Raw genomic sequence first — 19,226 nt, 5'->3', positions numbered from 1 at the left:
TACAACACAAATATAGCCATTTTATTTACTATCCAAAACCACCAGAGACCCTACACTTTGTGAGTGTTGATATGTAATGTTGATGGTGGTAAAATAGTGGACAATATAAAAAATACATTTTCTTTAGGGACTATTTGGTCTCACAATGACCTGCATGTACCCCCTCACCATGGATTTACAATGGATTTAGTTGGAGGCCAAAACCTTTCTGTGAGGGAGCTTTTAGAGGCCCTAAACTCTTCAGGCATCTGGTTCCTATCACCACCACTATGAACAATTCTGACTCAGCAAGTGTCTCTAGAATGGAGCATTTAACACCAAACCACTCTGAATGACTTTTTTTACATCTTAACCATTGAATTATGCAGAAATGTTGTAAAAATCAATCAAGTTCCCTCTCATTGTTACTATTAGCAGCCCCTCTTCACTGTTTAAGGAGCTTTACAGAAGTCTTTGCTCAAGCTCACTGAGACTGACAGGGTGGATGTTCGTCATTTCAGCACAGGTTAATTTTGTCATCCTTCAGATCTGCTAAGAGAGTTTAAATGACGCACGGACTGTTACATGACCGTTTGTGTCAATCTGTGACAGATTACTTTTACAGCCGCCCCGGGGGGATCATCCCGTCCCCATTATCTTGTCATGTCACTGTCACTGCAGCTAGTTTTATTACTTCAAGTGGCTCCATAGATCTTTCTAGCAGATATGCCTATTCAGCGCCACAAAAGAGTTCATCTTCGCCTTGCAGTGAACATCCTGTAGGATGTCTGTAGGTTCTGTAGCACATTTACTGTTCAAAACCACTTTGCCTTTCCTTACGAGAAGAACACAGCCAGTGTTTTTGATTCCGTGAGTTTGGGCCTATGGCTATGTGACGTCTGTCGTGCTTTGATATGCGCTTGGAAATCAACTCTGTCATTCATCGCCGCCATCCAGTGATTCGGGGTCGCTGCATGTACAAAGGCAGCTTTCACTGCAGTGTTTATGCATGCGGAGAAACAAACAAACCCAAACAACAGTCAGACTGCAGATGGCTCAGACTTGTCAAAGACTTTGGCTGGAACACGATGCTGTTAGTGGGGTTGCAGAGGGTGAGTCATTTACTTATTTAATTCCGTCACAATATTCATCACATCAATAACACCTGCTCTTCTGAAATGAAGGTTATAAATAGTGAGTTGGTCCCGCTTTGCTGCAGTAACAGCCTCTACTCTTCTGGGAAGACTTTACACTAGATGTTGGAATACCAGAACATTAGTGAGGTCAGGTACTGATGTTGGATGGTCAGTTCTGGATCACTCCCACTCATCCCAAAGGTACTGGCCGGAGTTCCCTTACTCCACAGTTCCCCCAATTATCCTGCTTCATTTTTCTCAGGGGGGCTTTTTACCCCTCTAGCCAAAGCTTGGCATTGGGCACGGTGCCATGGTTATTTGCAGCCGCTCCAGAGCATCTGATTCTACTGACAATGCTTTTCTGTGGAGATTATTCAAAGTTTAAGCCTGTGTCAGTAATAGGTGCACCTTAAAGTACCACAATTCACTTATTACAAGGGGCGCCTGGATACATTCTGCACAGCACTGTGTAAAAGTCTTAGGCACCCGAGCACATTGTTTAAAACCATTAATCTGGGCAATAAATGTTTTTCTTTGTTTTCCCAATTTAGACGTATCCAGTTCTAATCGCTAGTTAGGACTCCCCCAATCACATGATACTACTGGTGCTAGGTGGGTGAAAGCCAGCACAGGCTCCCTCCAATTCATGTGAAGCACCACCACATCTTTTTGACCTGCCGCTAACGCATCGTCTTTGAACAACTGAACATACTCGGAGGAGAACACTAACCACCAGTTCTGTTACGTCAGCTAACAGACGCCTGCGCTGACTAACATGGCGCTAGGTGATGGGGGAGACGGGGGTCTAATCTAGAATTAAACAGGCTGATGTGAAGGGGAAGCTGAATGGGTGGTCATATGTAAATTTGTTAATGCTTGTGACATCACAACCATGATAAATTCAAACCAGGCTTTTTTATTTCAAAAAGCAAGGAAAGGGTAGCTTTTTCCTTGACATGGGCATTTCCATGTTTCTGCTATGTGCCTTTATTTTAACCAGAGGACACTTTGTGTGTCTGGAAGACTTTAGTCTCCCCCAGCGCTTTGACTTTGTTCTCCTAGCTCTGCTTGCAGCACAGCTATTACATTTGCTATGGTGAGGTCTAATTGGGCATATGGTTCTGCCCAGAACATGTGGGGCACCTCGGAATGGGCTGGTACTGCTTAAAAACAGGCCGAGGGGAAAACGAGCCAAAGTTTGCCCGTTTGTTTACTAGAGTCAGTGACTAGAACCTTCAGCCAAACATTCTGCTGTCAGCACGCATTAAAAGTTCTGCATCACATCTGAGATGCTAGATGCATCTAGCTATCTGCCCATCATCTGTGCTGTGATATGGAGTGTCTATCTGGGTATCTTTGTCCTATACGGACTGTAAAATCATAATCCTTTTAAGTTAAATGCACTCATAACTGGTGGTAACCAAGGCACCACCAAGGCAAGGTTGTAATTTTATATGAATTGATTCTCAGTTGTAGATTGAAACAAGTGGAGAGATTATATTGGAAGTAAATTGAAATTCTAGACTTTAAATCCATTTGTGTTTGTAAGTAGAAGAGGAGATATTTTATTATGATTTTATTTGGCCCTTTCAGCATGATTAGCCCGATAGCCAATACTGACCAAGGGTGAGGCTGGACTGTTAAGGCCTTTTCACACCAAGTACGATTTTTTTTGGATTAAAAAAAAATAAATAAATGTGATTTTAAAGTAGTGGGACCTTCACACCAAGTCTGCAGCATTTTTCTGTCTAAACACTCTGAAAACTATTTTTCTTTTAAGGACTGTACCTAAACTGTGCATATACTGAGTCCCATTCTACAAAGTTCCACCACCTCTTACAGGAATTCGAGGCTCTGCTTCTGCTTGTTGCTCCTCGCATTAAAAAGGAGCAAACTCATCATCTTTCATAGCCTTTCAGCTCTTGTTCGGCATAAATTGTCTTCAGCCTCTGCATTTTTCAGTCTTATTGCTTGACGTATAAGCTTTTGTGCTGCTGCCATCCACGTTTCTTTTGGCTGCAGCCACAATACAGAGCTCTGATTGGTCAGCTTGATTTTAATGCATTCGTACAACACAGAAAATAGAGCAGCCTCTGCTTAAAAGATTTATGCAGCGTTACAGTCCATCGGTTTCGATCTTAGAGTGAAAGACAGCATTAATATACGTGTGTTTATATTAAAAACCTGACGTTGTTTTTTTCGTCCGTAAAAATCAGACTCTGTGAATTGGCCTTTAGTCCTGTAGTCAAAAGTCAAAAGGTCTGTATTTCCATCTAGCGTTTGACTGCAGGGTCCTGTGAACAAGGGGCCTCACGTAGGGCTGCGGCAATCCTTAACTCGGGAAATATGGTTCATATGTTTTTCGTCATTGATCACTTCTCATGATCGGCCAAGTTAGAGAAATGTCGGCCAATAGCTGATCGCATATTTGGGCCGAAAATCAGCCGATACCGATACATAGCTGTTCGCTCCTTCCATCTCTACCTAACACCCTTTAGGCTTACATATTTAGTATGTTGACTGAGATTTGTCTGGACTCAGATTTGTCAGTGACCTGCCACTTCATTAAAACCACCCCCTTGCACTGGTATTGCACGCTTTTGAGATATTATTACTTATTAATTCAGTTTTAAAAATTGGTTTGAGAATTCCATGCAAAACTGACCTCTGTTCTGAAACATTCATATGTTGCATGAAATATGTAATCTGCTGCATCTGTAGTATCTCCACCTACATTTGCTTGATCCTCCATGTTTTGCATAAATCCCCCCCAAATGCGTATGCATATCACTGCTATCGGGACAAACCCTCGTATCTCCATTTTTTCAGTTTTTGACATAAATTGAAAATGCCTGTTGCCCTTTGCATTGTATGTAAATTTCATGATGAGTGGACCAAAAGAAATGGCCCGAAATGACTTGGAAAAAAGTGTGGTTCCATTGACTTACATTAAGAGTAAAGAAGGTTTTTTCCTAACATGCCAGCAGAATGCCAGCAGAATGCCATGCCAGCAGAATGCATCTATTTTGTGTCTGAAAGCTTAGTATGTTGGGACCTCAATGCATTGCATGTTTGCGTACCATTGTCGATGGTAAAATTCATGACCCTGATCTTGAGCATGTCTGCATGTGTTTAGGGAAGCGAAAGGAGCGGCGGTCTAAAAGCTCAGAGGAAGCTCGTGGGAGGAGAAATGCCATCCGTCTGAGTGGAGAGTACACAGTGGAGACGGTGGTGGTGGCTGACTCTGACATGGTGCAGTATCATGGAGCGGAGGCTGCCCAACGCTTTCTGCTGACCGTCATGAACATGGTGGGTCTCACATATACACTTACACTAATGTCCAAAAGTACCCAGATGTCCCTTCTGATTAGTCATTTCAGCTACTTTACTGTGCACTCATTGCTTGCACAGGTGTTCAGCTGTGCACACACATCCATGTAATCTTAATGTAAAAGAGACCTGGCAGTAGAGTGGAACGCTCCAGAGCAGCCACATACAAACCTGTGGCTGCAATGTGACTTATAAAGCACCATCAAACATTTCCAGGATGAATTGGTGTAAAGAAGCTCCACTGAACATGATAAGTTAGAGGGATGAAGCTCTACTGAACATCTGTGGGATGAGTTGGAGTGGTGCAGCTCTATTGAACACCTGTGGGATGAGTAGAAGTGAAGAAGCTCCACTGAACACCTTTGGGAAGAGTCATGGTGATGAAGCTCCACTGAAAAACCCTGGGATGTGTTGTAGTGATGAAGCTCCAGTGAACATCTTAGAGATAAGTTGGAGTGATGAAGCTCCATTGAAAAACTCTGGGATTAGTTGGAGTGATAAAGCTCGACTGAAAAACTCTGGGATGAGTTGGAGGTATGAAGCTCTACTGAACATTTTAGAGATGAGTCAGAGTGACGAAGCTCCACTGAACCCCTTAGAGATGAGTTAGATGAAGCTTCTTTGAACAACTCTGGCATGAGTAGGAGTGATGAAGGTTAGTTAAACATCTTTGGGATAAGATGGAGTAATAAAACTCCTATGAAAATCTTTGGGATAAGTTGGGATGGTTGGAAAAGTTCACCATGTGCAGCTAGACAAGTTGTAAGGCTCCCCACCATTAGACTGTAGAAAACATTTATGAAGCACCATCAGACACTTCCAGGATGAACTGGAGTAATGGAGCTCCACTGAACACCTCTGGGAGGAGTTACATTGATGAAGCTCTGTCGAACACCTTAGAGATGATTTAGAGTGATGCAGTTCAGTTAAACATCTTTGGAATGAGTTGAAGTTAAGAAGCTCCAGTGAACACCTTTGGATGATTCGGAGTGATGAAGGTCCATTGAACAACTCTGGGAGGAGTTGGAGTGATAAAGCTTTATTGAACCTCTTAGGAATGATTAGGACTGGAGAGGCTCCACTGAACACTTTTGCTATGAGTTGGAATGATGAAGCGCCCTTGAACAATTGTGGAATTAGTTGGAGTGATGAAGCTCAGTTGAACAATTTTGGGATAGGTTGGAGTAATGAAACTCCTAGAAATATCTTTGTGATAAATTGGAATGGTTGGAAAAACCTAAGTTCATCATGTGCAGCTATAGAAGTGTACAGCTTCCCACCATTAGACTGTGGAAACATGTTCTTTGGATTCATGAAGCACCATGAGACATCAATAAAGTAATGGAGCTCCACTGCACAGCTTTGGGACAAGTTGGAATGATGAAGCTCAGTTGAACATCTTTTGAATTAGCTTAAGTAACTCGAATGAATGAAGTTAAGTAACTCAAATGAACACCTTTGGATGATTCGGAGTGATGAAGCTCCACTGAGCAACTCTGGCATGAGTAGGCGTGATGAAGCTCAGTTGAACAACTTTGGGATAAGTTGGAGTAATGAGACTCCTATGAAAATCTTTGGGATGAGTTGGAATGATTGGAAAAACCTAAGTTCACTATGTGCAGCTAGAGAATTGTAAAGCTCCCCACCATAAGACTGTGGAGACATGTTCTTTGGATTTATGAAGCAACATCAGACACTTCTAGGATGAAGTAAAGGAGCTCCACTGAACACCATTGGGATGAGTTGGAGTGATGAATCTCCCTTGAACAACTCTGGGATGAGTAGGAACGATTAAGCTCCATTGAACACTTCTGGGATATGTAGGGATCATGAAGCTCATATGAACATCTTTGGGATTAGTTGGGATGATGGAGCACCTTTGAACACCTTTGGAATGAGCAGGAGCAAAGAAGCTCCACTAAACACCTTTGGGATAAGTTGGTGTGATTCAACTCTGAATAATGTTGGGATGGGTTGGGATGGATATCTGTTAAATGCCCTTGGGATCAGCTGGGGTGAAGATGGTCCTTTGAGGAACTTTAGACTTAGAGTTAGTTAGCTATTGAACACCTTTGATATAATGTAAGGAAGCTCTGTCGAACACCTTTGAGTTACGTAGGAGTGATAAGCTTCCTTTGAACACCTTTGAAAAACGCTGCTTGTGATCCAGAACTAGTAATCATTATGGGTTGTGCTGTGCTACCATGAGTGGGCCTCCACTTTAGGACTTAGGGGGTGGTCTTAGGTCTTGATTTCCAAAGAAGGCCCAGCTCCAGCTTTGCCAGATGCACTTTTCAAAGCTGTCTGATGATGGAAAGAGGTAGAGAGGGAGTGAGTTCTTGAAGGTCAGGATTGTACATCACACAGTCTCTTACAAGTCTATCACACTCTTGGCAAGCACTTAAACCACTTTATCAGAGCTACAGTTTCCTTTACTCTCTTACACACACACACTCATATGCTCTCTGACATAATGACGACGCTTCTTTAAAAATTGATTCTTTTTTTGGGAATGTTCAGGTGGTCATTCAGAATACAGCACTGTGCAAAAGTCAGAGACCACCATTCTTGTATGTAATCTCAGTCAAAAAGGCCATTGAGTACATGTTATTCATTTTTCAGCATCAGGAAAAAAAGCAGAAGACATTCAGTGTGTTCACTCTTTAGCTTTCTTACAGCTCCGGTTCTTTTCAGACTCACATTTGTTTTTTTTTTAAGAAATCTGAAGCCACACCTCTAAAGTTTAGTCTTAGAAGTTGTTTGCATTTTTAGCGTTTTGCATTTAATTTAGTCCCAAATACATTCAGTGATGTTGAGGTCTGGACTCTGGGGTGGTCAGTCCATTGTTCAGCTTCTTTGTTTGATGTGTCTCCTTTTCTCAGTGAGGTCTTCTTGACAGCTACACATCCTTTCAGACCCATAGCGCTATGTTAAAACTCCCAAAAAAGGAATAAATTGTACTTAAAAGCCATTTTGACTGGAAATTAAATAAACAAAGGGTGGTCTTTATGAAAAACTTGCCAAAGCAGAGAATATTATGTTTGGATTGTTGGCCCAAAACAAGAAAGAGCTTAGCATAGGAGCTATAGGGGAAAACTGCTGGGCTTTTATTTTGGAAGAAGGACTGTGGAAGTTGGCTTAATTAGCTTTAGGGTTTGAGAATGTGTATATCATGTATCCAGTTAAATTTATTTGGAAAAGCATTTGGTATAAGTGCAGTTCAGCACTTCTGGCACCTGTTAGCATAAAGCTCTCAGCCGCACTCCAGAACAGTGAGATGACTGATATAAGGAACCAAAAGCAAGACTTTTTCCACAGAGATGTTTTTTGCCTCGTGTCTGAGGCCTGTTGGCCGGGATCCTGTATGTGTGAGAAACTGTACTGAATCAAATGTCTGCATTCTGCAGTCTAAATTATCAACGCAAATCAAGTCTCTAACAAAGATAAAAACTGTGATTTCTTTATGTTTGGTCCTTGAAAATGATCCAAAGAGCTGACTTATCCATGCCTTGCCCACTTGCTACGTTGAACAAGCTTTATAGAACATTAACCAAAATCCCATTCAAACAAACAAAGTCATTGTGTCATCAATTTCTAGTCATTCTCATGTAAAGTATTACAGGTTTAATCTTTTTCCCTATGGGAAAAGTGAAAAGTATTACAGATTTATATGGTTTGCAGCACTGATCCAAAATGTAGGAAACTCAGATTTTAGCATGACTCGTCATTTGTCTTCCCCATTGTCTCTGAATAAACACATAAAAGAGAGTCTGTGTGATATGTAGTCACTCTGGAGACTATATTAGATGGTTAAGATGATTTACTCACTGCTTGGTTAGCTGCTTGGCTAAGCATGGCTGCACCCAACAGTCTCATCACTGACTTCAGCCATGCCAGTTATCTACTCTGTTTTGCTGTGCAGCACCCTGGTTTGTATATATGTTTAGGGGTGGCTTGATACCACTTTTTCATGTCTGATACCGATGCTGATAATGTAACCTTGAGTATCTGCCGATACCATTCCGATACTCTTTTTCCCTCTCTTAAACAACTAAGCTCTTAATAACACATTTGTCTGGATTCACTTTGCTTAACCTGCACACTTAAAAAAGATGGTTCTTTAAGGGTTCTTTTGTAAAGAAAATCGTTCTATATAGAACCATGAATCTTCAAAGAACCCTTTGCATAAATAAAGGGTTCTTTGCATAAATAAAGGGTTCGTTGCATAAGGAAAGGGTTCTTCAGATTGATGGAGAATGTTCTGTAGATGGTTCTATATAGAACCTTTTTGAAAAAGGGTTCTAAACAGCACTCAAAAGGGTATTTCTGTTATTACAAGCTTAATATTGTAGCAATAGAAGATCACTTTTTGGTGCTATATAGAACCACTTCAAAAAAGTTCTATATAGAACCATCTACAGCACATTAAACAGTTCTTTGCATCATGAAATGGTTCTTAATCATGAAAAGCGTTTTTTGAGTAAAACCAGTACAACAAGAATGTTGCATCCGACTCAGTTCACCCTCAAATTTACCGTGCCGTATTTAACTCTCTGCAGCCGAGTTGGGTTATTAGGTGCAGTGTGTAACATTAAGTAGCATATAGTGGTGAGGTTGCAGATTGCAACCAACTGAATCCCCCTCCCTTTCCAAGCGTGTAGTAGAACCGACGGTGACTTGTCCTGATTTTGTTTTGCTTCATGTTTTCACTTCTTTGATGATGAGGATTCACCCTCCTTCGCTTTTTTGCTATCTGGCCTGCAAAAGTATTTTAATTTTCCATTAATATTAGCCCGTTTCACAATGCGCTGCACTACAGTACCCAGCATGCACTGCAACGTAATGTGCTCTGACTCTACTACCCCAACAGTAATCTATTGGACAGAGGTTACACCTCAATTCTACACAATTCTACACAGTTTCAACCCAGTCATATCACCAAACACACTAAATGCATTTCAGCTGCAGTTCAACCAATATAAACACTTATCATTAGCTCAGCAGCTCAGAAACTGAGCCCACGTCTTACTAACTTGCCGCAAAGAAAGGATGTCAGGTGTCTAGTTCAAGCAAATAGGTAGGTTTAAAAGACTGAGCTCCTGGGGACATTTGTCTGTATTTTACAGTTGAAGCTTTTGCATATTTTAAATAAACAATGGCCAGTTTGTGTTATAGCACAACATTAAGTAAAAATAAAATAAAATCATTTTTTTCTCTGGCCCACAGATTTGATGAGATTTTTTTAATATGGCCCTTTTACTCATTGAGTTTGACACCCCTGGTTTAGAGGCATATTTTTTCAACATATGCTACTAAAGTCTAATATGTGTAGCTAATCAGGTTGGAAATTATGTTGAATTCACCATAATAACATTAACTGGACTACATGGGAAATAAACTACATCCGATCTACCCAACCTGAGTGATTTTTAGAGCAAAAATCATCTGAAGTGACTCACTCTAAAACTCTTTCCCAAGCAAAGCAAATGTGTTGAAATGTGACTTTTTTCCCACAGTGAGTCATTCTCCTCTCAGTAATGGCCGGCTTTATGAAGATGTGCGGGCCTCTGTTCCTCAGGCATTGTTCAGAAGTCTCGGCTGAATGAGGCAGGGTGTGATTTAGTCTGAGTTTAGACCTTCCCTCATCCTCCCTCTGCTCTTTCCCACCTCTTTTTTGGAGAGCAGTGAGGACACCGCTGTGGAAAATATTCCTCTTTCTGGTGTAAATACGCTGATGTGAAGTGGCTCCTTCAGGTCCTCCCTTCCAGATGTTGATTCCTCATTCTGTCCGCTCCCCATGCTGCTTAAACAGCCTCATAAATGTCAGCAAAACAGCTGTCTCTCTTTTATCCAATCTATGGAGCACAAAGGTTTTTTGTAATGTGGAGCTCACAGCTTAACACCCGCGCTGTGTGGCAGAACATACAGCAACAGCATTCTTTTTTCTTCTCTTCTCTTCTCTTCTCTTCTCTTCTCTTCTCTTCTCTTCTATTCTTTTGGCTTCATTTCTCTTCTCTGCTCTTCTTTTGGCTTCATTTCTCTTCTCTTCTTTTGGCTTCATTTCTCTTCTCTGCTCATCTTTTAGCTATATTTCTCTTCATTTATCTTCATTTCTCAGTTCTTTTTCTGTCCATCTCACATCTCTTCTAATCATTTCTCATCTCTTTGTAGTCTTATCGCTTCTCTTCAGTTGCCCTCATTTCTCTTCTTTTCACTTGCACTCATTTCACTTCTCTTCTCTTCTCTTTTCTTCTCTTCTCTTCTCTTTACTTTTCGTCATCTCGTCACTTCTTTTTGATCATTGCTTCTCTTTCTCTTCTCATCTTAATTTTTCTTCTTCTCTTCTCTTTACTTATGTTCTTTTCTCTTCTCATGTCTCTTTTCTTCTCTACTCTTCTCACGTCTCTTCTTTATTTATTTCTATATTTAAAACGTCTTTAATAAAGGAATGTTCTGGAATGTGCTGCATTGGAATGTCTAATATACTGAAACAAGTCATATGTAGGTTCTCTCTCTCTCTCTCTCTCTTTCTTTCTCTCTCTCTCTCTCTCTCTCTCTCTCTTGTTCTTTCTGCAGGTGTATAATATGTTTCAACACCAGAGTCTAGGCGTGCAGCTGAACATTCGGGTCACCAAATTGGTCCTCCTCCACTCCCGCCCGGTAAGTCTGACCCCTGTGACCCCTCCTGACAGGCTTAACCTCCATGACCCCTAAACGCACTAAATCTCTCCTAAGACTGTGAGCCACCCAGCCTGCATTTCTCCTGTTTATTCCTGTCCTCCGGGCCTGTGAAGTTATTATCCTGGCCTGCGTGTGGTTTTGGCCACAGCTTTTCTCAGTGTGCGCTTTATTACTGCTTTCCGCTCTGAAAGACCCACAGAGTGCTTTAAAATCAACATGAAGGTACTCCAAAGATCGAAGATTACAGCTAATGATGAATGTCCGAAAGTCATTTATGTATTATGGACAGTGAGCTATCAGTGCAATGTTCATTCCAACTGTTGGACTAAGTATGACTTCACATTCACTGGGTCAAAAAAAGACAACACAATGTGAGTAAAAATGTTTTTTAATCCCACCCTGCCGCTGGGCTAAAAAGCACTATAAAGACAACAACAAAGTACTTTGCCAGTGTTTGCTAACAGTAGTATTAGCATTAGCATTGTTAGCATCATGGGAATAAAGTCCTACTAAGTGGTGGTTTGGCTGGTTGTAGTGTATTATATAGAGTGCTTTGCCCAGCTACGTTCACATTGCTAACAGTTAGTTAAGCAATAGTTTTGTTAGTATTTTTAGCACTACGGGTTTCATAACTCATTTTAGTTGGGTTTTTATTCATTGTTTAGCCGTGTTAGCAAGTTGCATTCTATGACATTTTACACATGGGTTACAGCGTCCACTATGTAGTAGTGTTCTTTTTTTCCCACCCTGCCTGCCACTGGGCTAAAAAGCATTATAAAGACTACAACAAAGTACTTTGCCAGTGTTTGCTAACAGTAATATTAGCATTAGCATTGTTAGCATCATGGAAATGAAGTCCTACGAAGTGCTGCTCCTGAGGTTTGGCTGGTTGTAGTGTATTGTAAAGAGTGTTTGTAAAATATTGCCCAGGTTTGCTAACACCCCTGATAGCAAGAGGATAGTGGACCACTGTCGGCCCACTGATGGCAAAGCTGGCAGTCCAATGGCGGTCATTTTATATCAGGCCTAGTGATTATTTTTTCTCTCTCAGTTGTTTGCAATATTTGTCTAAGACTGTGTGCATTTAAAATCTGTTTGAGGAGATTAAAAACTAGTTAGAGCTTGCAGGACTGTAGTCTGGGTGGTCCGAGGGTGGACCAGCAGTGGTGTACAGTTAGCGGGGAGCCGACCTTATCAAGTCAGCGGACCGATATATGCTCGCTATCTGGGACTGATAATACATAGTCTAACAGTAGTATTATTAGCATTATTAGCATCGTGGGAATGATGCTCATGGGTTTTGACTATTTGTAAAGACTGTTTTTAATGTGTTATGTTTATAGAGTGTTTATCTTTAAAAATGTGCTTTGCCCAGCTATGTTCACATTGCTAGCAGTCAGTTAAGCATTAGTTTTGTTAGCATTTTTAGCATTATGGGTTTAATTCATTTTATGTAGATATTTCATTTGCTGTTAGCCATGTTAGCAAGTTCTGTGACATTTTACACATGGGTTATGGCATCCACTATTGTATAGTAGAGTTTTTAGCCACTGGGCTAAAAAGCATTATGAAGACATCAACAGAGTACTTTGCCAGTGTTTGCTAACAGTAGTATTATCAGCATTAGCATTGTTAGCATCATGGAAAGTCCTACTAAGTGGTGCTCCTGAGGTTTGGCTGGTTGTAGTGAATTGTATAAAGTGTTTGTAAAGTATTGCCCAGGTTTGCTAACACTGATAATACGTAGTCAAACTGTAGTATTATTAGCATTGTTAGCATCATGAGGATGATGCTTATGGGTTTGACTGTTTGTAAAGACTGATTTTAATTTGTTACATGTGTAGAGTGTTTGTCTTCAAAGGTGTGCTTTGCCCAGCCAAGTTCACATTGCTAATCCTTAGTTAAGCAATAGTTTGGTTAGCATTGTTAGCATTATGGGTTTTAAGTCATTTGAAGTGGGTTTTTATTCACTGTTAGCAAGTTGTATTCTGTGACTTTAGGTAGCTTGATCTGTGTACTATGCTAGGACATATAATATTATCAATATGAAGAAAAGTTCTGCTGTCCAATGGTGTCTTTAGGAGAAGCTGAAGGTGGGCCATCATGGTGAAAAAGCCCTGGAGAGCTTCTGCCACTGGCAGCATGAAGAGTATGGAGGGGCTCGTTACCTTGGCAACAACCACGTCCCTGGAGGTAGAGATGACCCACCTCCTATGGATGTAGCAGTGCTGGTCACCAGGTATGCCTGTTCACCTGCTTCTCTTTTTCAGCTATCTCAGTGTCCATCCCCACCACCTTATCTTTCTGTTGTTTTTGATTGACATTGCTTATTTTCTCCAACTCGTTCTCTCACTTTCTCTCATTATTTCACCCCTTTGATGCTCACCGTCTGTCAGTGCTCTGGTGCTTTTAGCGGATTAGAACCCTTTTTTTGGCCTCTCTCATTCATTACGCCGTAACATAATTTGGACTCCTTTAGTACCTGAGCCATGATGGACCCTAATGATCCGTTCATTTAGCAGTCCGTCAGCGAGGCAGGTTTGCTCCCAATCTTCCTCTGTCTTCACCACTCCGAGCGATCGCTCCTGGCAGCCGAAAAAGCTCGCGCTCCCTCTTTCGGATTAGGCATTATTAGTTACCTTGCTATAATTTTCAGAGAACGAGGGGAAAAAAAGAAATCCTTTTGTTGAGAGCGACGTGCTCATGTTAGCCTGTCAGATGCTATCCGTCTTCCTGGGCCTGAGGAGCTACCGGGGGAAAGCGGCGGGAGCAGACAGAGGGGGCTTTTGTTTCCACCTCCGCCGGGTTAAATATGATCCACCTCGTCCGGCATAAGGCCCTCACTATGAGGATGCAGCGCACAGGATCAACATCTGTCGGAACGCTAATGCCAAGATGGCTGAGGGCGGCAGGAGTGCGTCACAGGCAAATTACAGCGTGTCGAGGTGGGCTTTGGTTACCCCCCTACCATTTGCAGAGCTGCAGAGGAGCTTTCTGCAGCCGAGAAAGTGTTCATCTGTAGCTAAGACTCAGTTGACTTTTTGAGCATATTGCTAGTGGTAAAATTGAGTTAAAATGTTAAAATAATGTTTGTGAAGTTTGCTGCTGGTGTGGTGACTGTGGTGGTCTGCCCTGCCAAGCTGGGCCACCTGATGTCATAGATGCTTATCCGTGGGCTGAAATCACACAGGTGATTACCTGCATGGACTGAAAGGCTGTACTATGAAACGGTTTTTGCTCAAAGTGCTGCTGAGGTTTGTGTGTAAACATACTATAAAGTGATAGTGAGCATACAAGAGTAATACTAGGAATGAATCAGCACAGTTCAGATAGCAACAGCTTGCCAGCCAGCTAACGTCATTTAATATGAAGGTTGTGACGGCCTCAAGGCTAATTCATTTCCAAGGGGATCCTTCTGGGCAAGCTAATGATGAGGTAATTGTGAGCTAAATAGAGATCTTGTGTCCACTGTTATTTTATATGGTGATACAGACCCTGCGTCAGGGGGTCAATTCGTGGGGCAGTGCCCCACCAACAAATCATTATGCCCTACTAAACCCACTACTTTTTATGCATGCTTTTATGGCAGCAAAAACAATCAAAGCAAAGCTAAACTTCATGTGTGCTGCCTCAGCTGTATTAAAGGCTACATCGATTAAAGGTGCGTTCAAATAGTGGAGTGTGTTCCGTTTAAATTGCCATTATATCCTACGGCAGGACACAGATTCCGCTTTTTTCCGATATGGCTTGCATTTTTTCCACAGCAGATCCTCACGGATCAAGCTGAAAAATGTTTACGCATCTAAGCTCTGCTTGTTGTTTTTCATGAGATAACCAATCAAATAAGAGGATGGGTAAAACTGAACCAAACAGCTCACTGTACAGTACAACAGGTTTGCTTGTATTTGGAATTTTAATTTATTTTAATTCAATGGAATATGTTCATCCTCTACGTTATCTAGATTTGCTGGACCTTGAGAAGTAGACAAAAAGTATACACTTAAAGATTCTTTAGTAAAGAAAATGGCTCTATATACAACCATGAACACTCAAAGAACCTTTCGCATGATGAAAGGGTTCTTTGCATCATGAAAGTGTTCTTCAGATTCATGAAGAATGTGCTGTATATGGTTCTATATAGAATCTTTTTGAAAAGGGTTCTATATAGCACCAAAAGGGTTCTTCTAATGTTACAAGCTTGACTTCGTAACAATAGAAGAACTCCTTTGGTGCCTTTTCAAAAAGGTCCTATGTAGATCCATCTACAGTACATAGTCCATCAATCTGAAGAACGTTTCACGATGCAAAGAACCCTTTAACCATGCGAAATGTTCTTTAAGTGTTCATGGTTCTGTATGGAATCATTTACTAAAGAACCCTTGAAGAACCATCCTATTTAATGGTGTACCCCTCACCCCCATAGCTTGGTGAGTAGTTTACTTCAGTGTAAAAATAAAAAAAAATTTCAAACGTTGCTAATGTTCACATGAACTGAGTAGGAAGAATGAAATATCTTTCTCCACTAAAAAGAAGTGCAATAAGTGTTAGTTTTCTTAGTCCATATCGGGGGTCTTTTAAATTGAATTAAAATTCAGTAAAGTCCAGTTAGAGAAAGTTTCCTCAAGCAAAGGTCCGGAACATCATAATGTCTAACTTGCGTTATGATTCAGTGCCATATACTGTTTACTGAAGTAGCCTGTTAGTTATATCAACATCTTATGCAGTCAACAACTGAATGTTAAATCAAATAAAGTACAATTCAGTAATATTTCAACAATATTTAATGTCAGTTTTCTCTTTTTAGAGCAGCTATGTGAAATAACTTCCCTCTGATTCACTTTCTTCTCCGACTGCTGTGTCTCGCCTCGTCCCTCCACTCACTCGAGTCTCAGAGCTCAACGTAATGCACAGATCTGATTGGCTGAGTAGCGTCACGTGTGATATTTACAGCACATGCATTTGGTCTGTGAGTCTCCCAGGCCGCTAAAGCCGTACCGTAAAGGCTGGAAAAGTTACGCTGATAAAAATAGGACCACCCCATCGAAATTAAATAATTGTCCATAGTTTATCAGTTATAGGTCCAGTTCCGCATAGGACAGCGTCTGGGTCAGGACTCGGACTGCGGTCCACCTATTAGTGATCTCTGGTCTACATGTTTAGTATGAAGTGTGATGTGGTGTTAAACTTTCCACCCATAAAGATCTGCTCCACTCATTTTCGGCTTGTCACAGGCAAATTTCTTGTAGTTCAGATGTTCTGTATTGTCTGTCATCACAACAAGATAAAATTGAGGGGCTCTAATGAGGGGCTCTTACTGGAGTACTTTCACTAAATGCAAAAAGCTAAACAGCTAGCTTAGTAGCTTCACTCTGTGAAATAAATCATAAACCAGCGTTACACTGGAAGCCTATTATTGCAGTTGCTAAGCAGTACATAATGATGTAACTTAGATTGGATGATGTCAGGGCGGACCTGCTTGGCAGATGGGACCACTTTGGTCAGCTGGCACCCAGCAAATAGACTTACGAAACAATGACATAATTTCTTGATGTTTCATTAGTTTTGCTTTATCAAATAACAAATAACTTTAGCTTGCTTGAATGGGAGAAAAATCTTAATTGAATTATATTTTCATGTCTCCACTATTGTTTTTCACAATAGGCATCATCACGCAAATCATTGACTAAAAATTTTATCAGTATTTGTAAAATATAGCTGATAATTATCTTCATCACCTTCGTACCTTTTAACCTTTTACTGCAACCCCCCAGTGGTGAAATGAAAATCAGCTTGGATGTTTTTAACTAATATAAAGAAATAAAACAGTTTTCACCATGACTCTGATTAACTAGGGCCCTGTTGACTCTCTATGTGAATGTTGAGCTGCTATTGAGCAACGAGGAGTGAAAGAACATGCACAAAGATCAACATGCAGAGGTTAATTGGACAGCACAACTGCAGCTTCTTTTATATCAAATAATCCTGTAGAACCGACACAATAAAAAATGTTGACTTGCTGACTCGCCTAGGAAGATGAAAATCAAAAAAAGTTTTGTAAATTGTGCACATTTCCATTTAAATACATTCGGTCAACCTCCGTCAAACAGAGGTCCCAAATAGTTCAACTGAGTGACCTCCAAAACAGGCAAAGGATTAAAGCGTTAAAACATTTTTCACTGAATGGGAAGCTGACTTGTGGGAGATGAACCAGGCCAAGCCACTAACGTCCTTTTACAGTTCGGCACAAAATTGCGAGACAAAATTGATGATTGTTCAGAGTCGTATTACTTGAACTGTAGTGTTCAGTCTTGTTTGTATTCCCCTTGTCATGTGAAATCCGAGATTATAACCGGTACGTGCAGTGCAGATGTACAAAAGGGGCGCACCTACGTTAATTAGCCCCAGATTTCTGGCTGAGCAGTAAAACACAAACAACAGTGTTTGTTTGAGTGGAATCAAATGAGCTACAGGCTCCTTGAAATTTAGTGCACTGCGCCTTTAGGTCTGAAAGGCTAAACACGCTTGTTTGTGTAGTTGGAATGTGCAAACCCAAACAAGTGCAACACGACTGACCAGAAGCAAACAGAAATATGAAAACTTCTCAGAAGAGCGAGTTTTTAGAATACTTTCTCTTACCCAAGCAAGCGAAAACATATTTGGAGTGGTTTTCAGCTGGAGCGAGTCTGAAGTGTGCGCTCCTGGATGTGAGGGTGCAGTGGTCTCTAGGGAAAGGACGGCTTCTGTTCTGCTCGAACTCTCTGCTATGTCGCTTTCGCTCCAATAGCCTGAGATAGGTGCTGTTTTGTGACAGCTAGGACAGCGGTCGTGCAGGCCTTGTCACATTTGCTATATGATGTTGGCGCTAATGGGAGTTAGCAGTGGTGGCTAAAGCTTCATAGCTTCCACACGAGCTATAATCACCACCCAGCTGTTTGTCAAATCCAGTAAATCGGTGAGGGAGCATAGGCAGGAAGTCGGAAGGCCACATCAAAAACCATTTGGAGGGATTTGAGTACTTTATGCCTAAGAGACAACTAAGTGTCGTCCAGACCTGTTGAAGGAGAATCCCAACAGTTTCTCTATATTTAAGTCGTTAAGATATACAAAGTCGTTCAGAGTGGTTTGGTGTGAAATGCTCCATTCTAAAGAAACTTAACAACTCAGAATTGTTCACAGTGGTCGTGATAGGAATCAGACGGCTGAAGAGCTTAAAAGGGTGAATTTCACCAATTTTCCAAAACATCTGCATTATTACATCATTAAGATGTAAACATAGTCATTCCGATTGGTTTGGTGTGAAATGCTCTGCTAGAAAAACTTACTGAGTCAGAATTGTTCACAGTGGTGGTGATAGGAACCAGACGTCGGAAGAGTTTAATGCCTCTGAAAGCTCAAAATGTTTACCAATATGCTTTCTGATGCCCAAGACATTGTTTTGCAATAAGCTTATGTTACACAACATATATTTTTTGAGAGAGCTACATGCAGGGTGTTGTGAGGCAAAATAGTCCCAAAACAAGTTAGCTTCATCAACATTCCATATAAAACTCTGAAGACATGGGTAGGTTTAGTGGTGATTTTGGACAGTAAATAAAATGGCTAAACCTGTGGCGTAGATTTTGCATCCCTTGGTTTCTGTCACCGAGGCAAATGTCAAAAATTGGTGGAATTTTGAAGAAGCTTGAGATGATGTTTGCTTTTCTTGAGATTTTTATAGATACATTTTACATAAATTTTTTATAGAACATTTATTGTGCATTTCCCTGTCTTTCTGTTTGTCTGTCTGTCTGTCATTAAAAAGTACAGAACTGTGTTCTCTGTATAGGATGTATTAACTTATTTACACTTATAAAATGAACAAAAACATGTAATTTGACGGGGCACCCAAACTTTTGCATATGACTGTGTATTGTAAAAAATAAACCCAAAAACAGCAAAATGATAAAGCAGAGATAAAACCTATTGACATTTGTAAATACTTGCTGAGGCAATTGTCCGGCCAGCTTGACAAGACAATAGAGATTGGTAAAGTGAGTTGAGTTCGTATCACATGCGAAAGTTTGCAAAAACTGTACAGGGGGTGAAAAAAATAGTGTTGCA

At 40.9% G+C, this 19,226-nt stretch overlaps 1 protein-coding gene across 2 annotated transcripts in view; it reads left to right on the top strand.

The window, feature by feature from the left end:
- The window catches only part of adamts17 (ADAM metallopeptidase with thrombospondin type 1 motif, 17), a 178,174-nt gene that overhangs the window by 25,032 nt on the left and 133,916 nt on the right, over positions 1-19,226 (top strand). For both annotated transcript variants that reach the window (XM_036586807.1, XM_036586806.1), the window contains exons 4-6: positions 4,252-4,424; positions 11,022-11,105; positions 13,208-13,365. In XM_036586807.1, coding sequence (XP_036442700.1) covers positions 4,252-4,424; positions 11,022-11,105; positions 13,208-13,365 — 415 coding nt within the window. The remainder of the gene's footprint in view (positions 1-4,251; positions 4,425-11,021; positions 11,106-13,207; positions 13,366-19,226) is intronic.

The sequence above is a fragment of the Colossoma macropomum genome, unplaced genomic scaffold, assembly GCF_904425465.1.
Source record: "Colossoma macropomum unplaced genomic scaffold, Colossoma_macropomum, whole genome shotgun sequence".
In the NCBI taxonomy this organism is placed as follows: Eukaryota; Metazoa; Chordata; class Actinopteri; order Characiformes; family Serrasalmidae; genus Colossoma; species Colossoma macropomum.
Note: the sequence above shows the minus strand (reverse complement) of the source record. Positions and strands in the feature narration are given on the sequence as shown.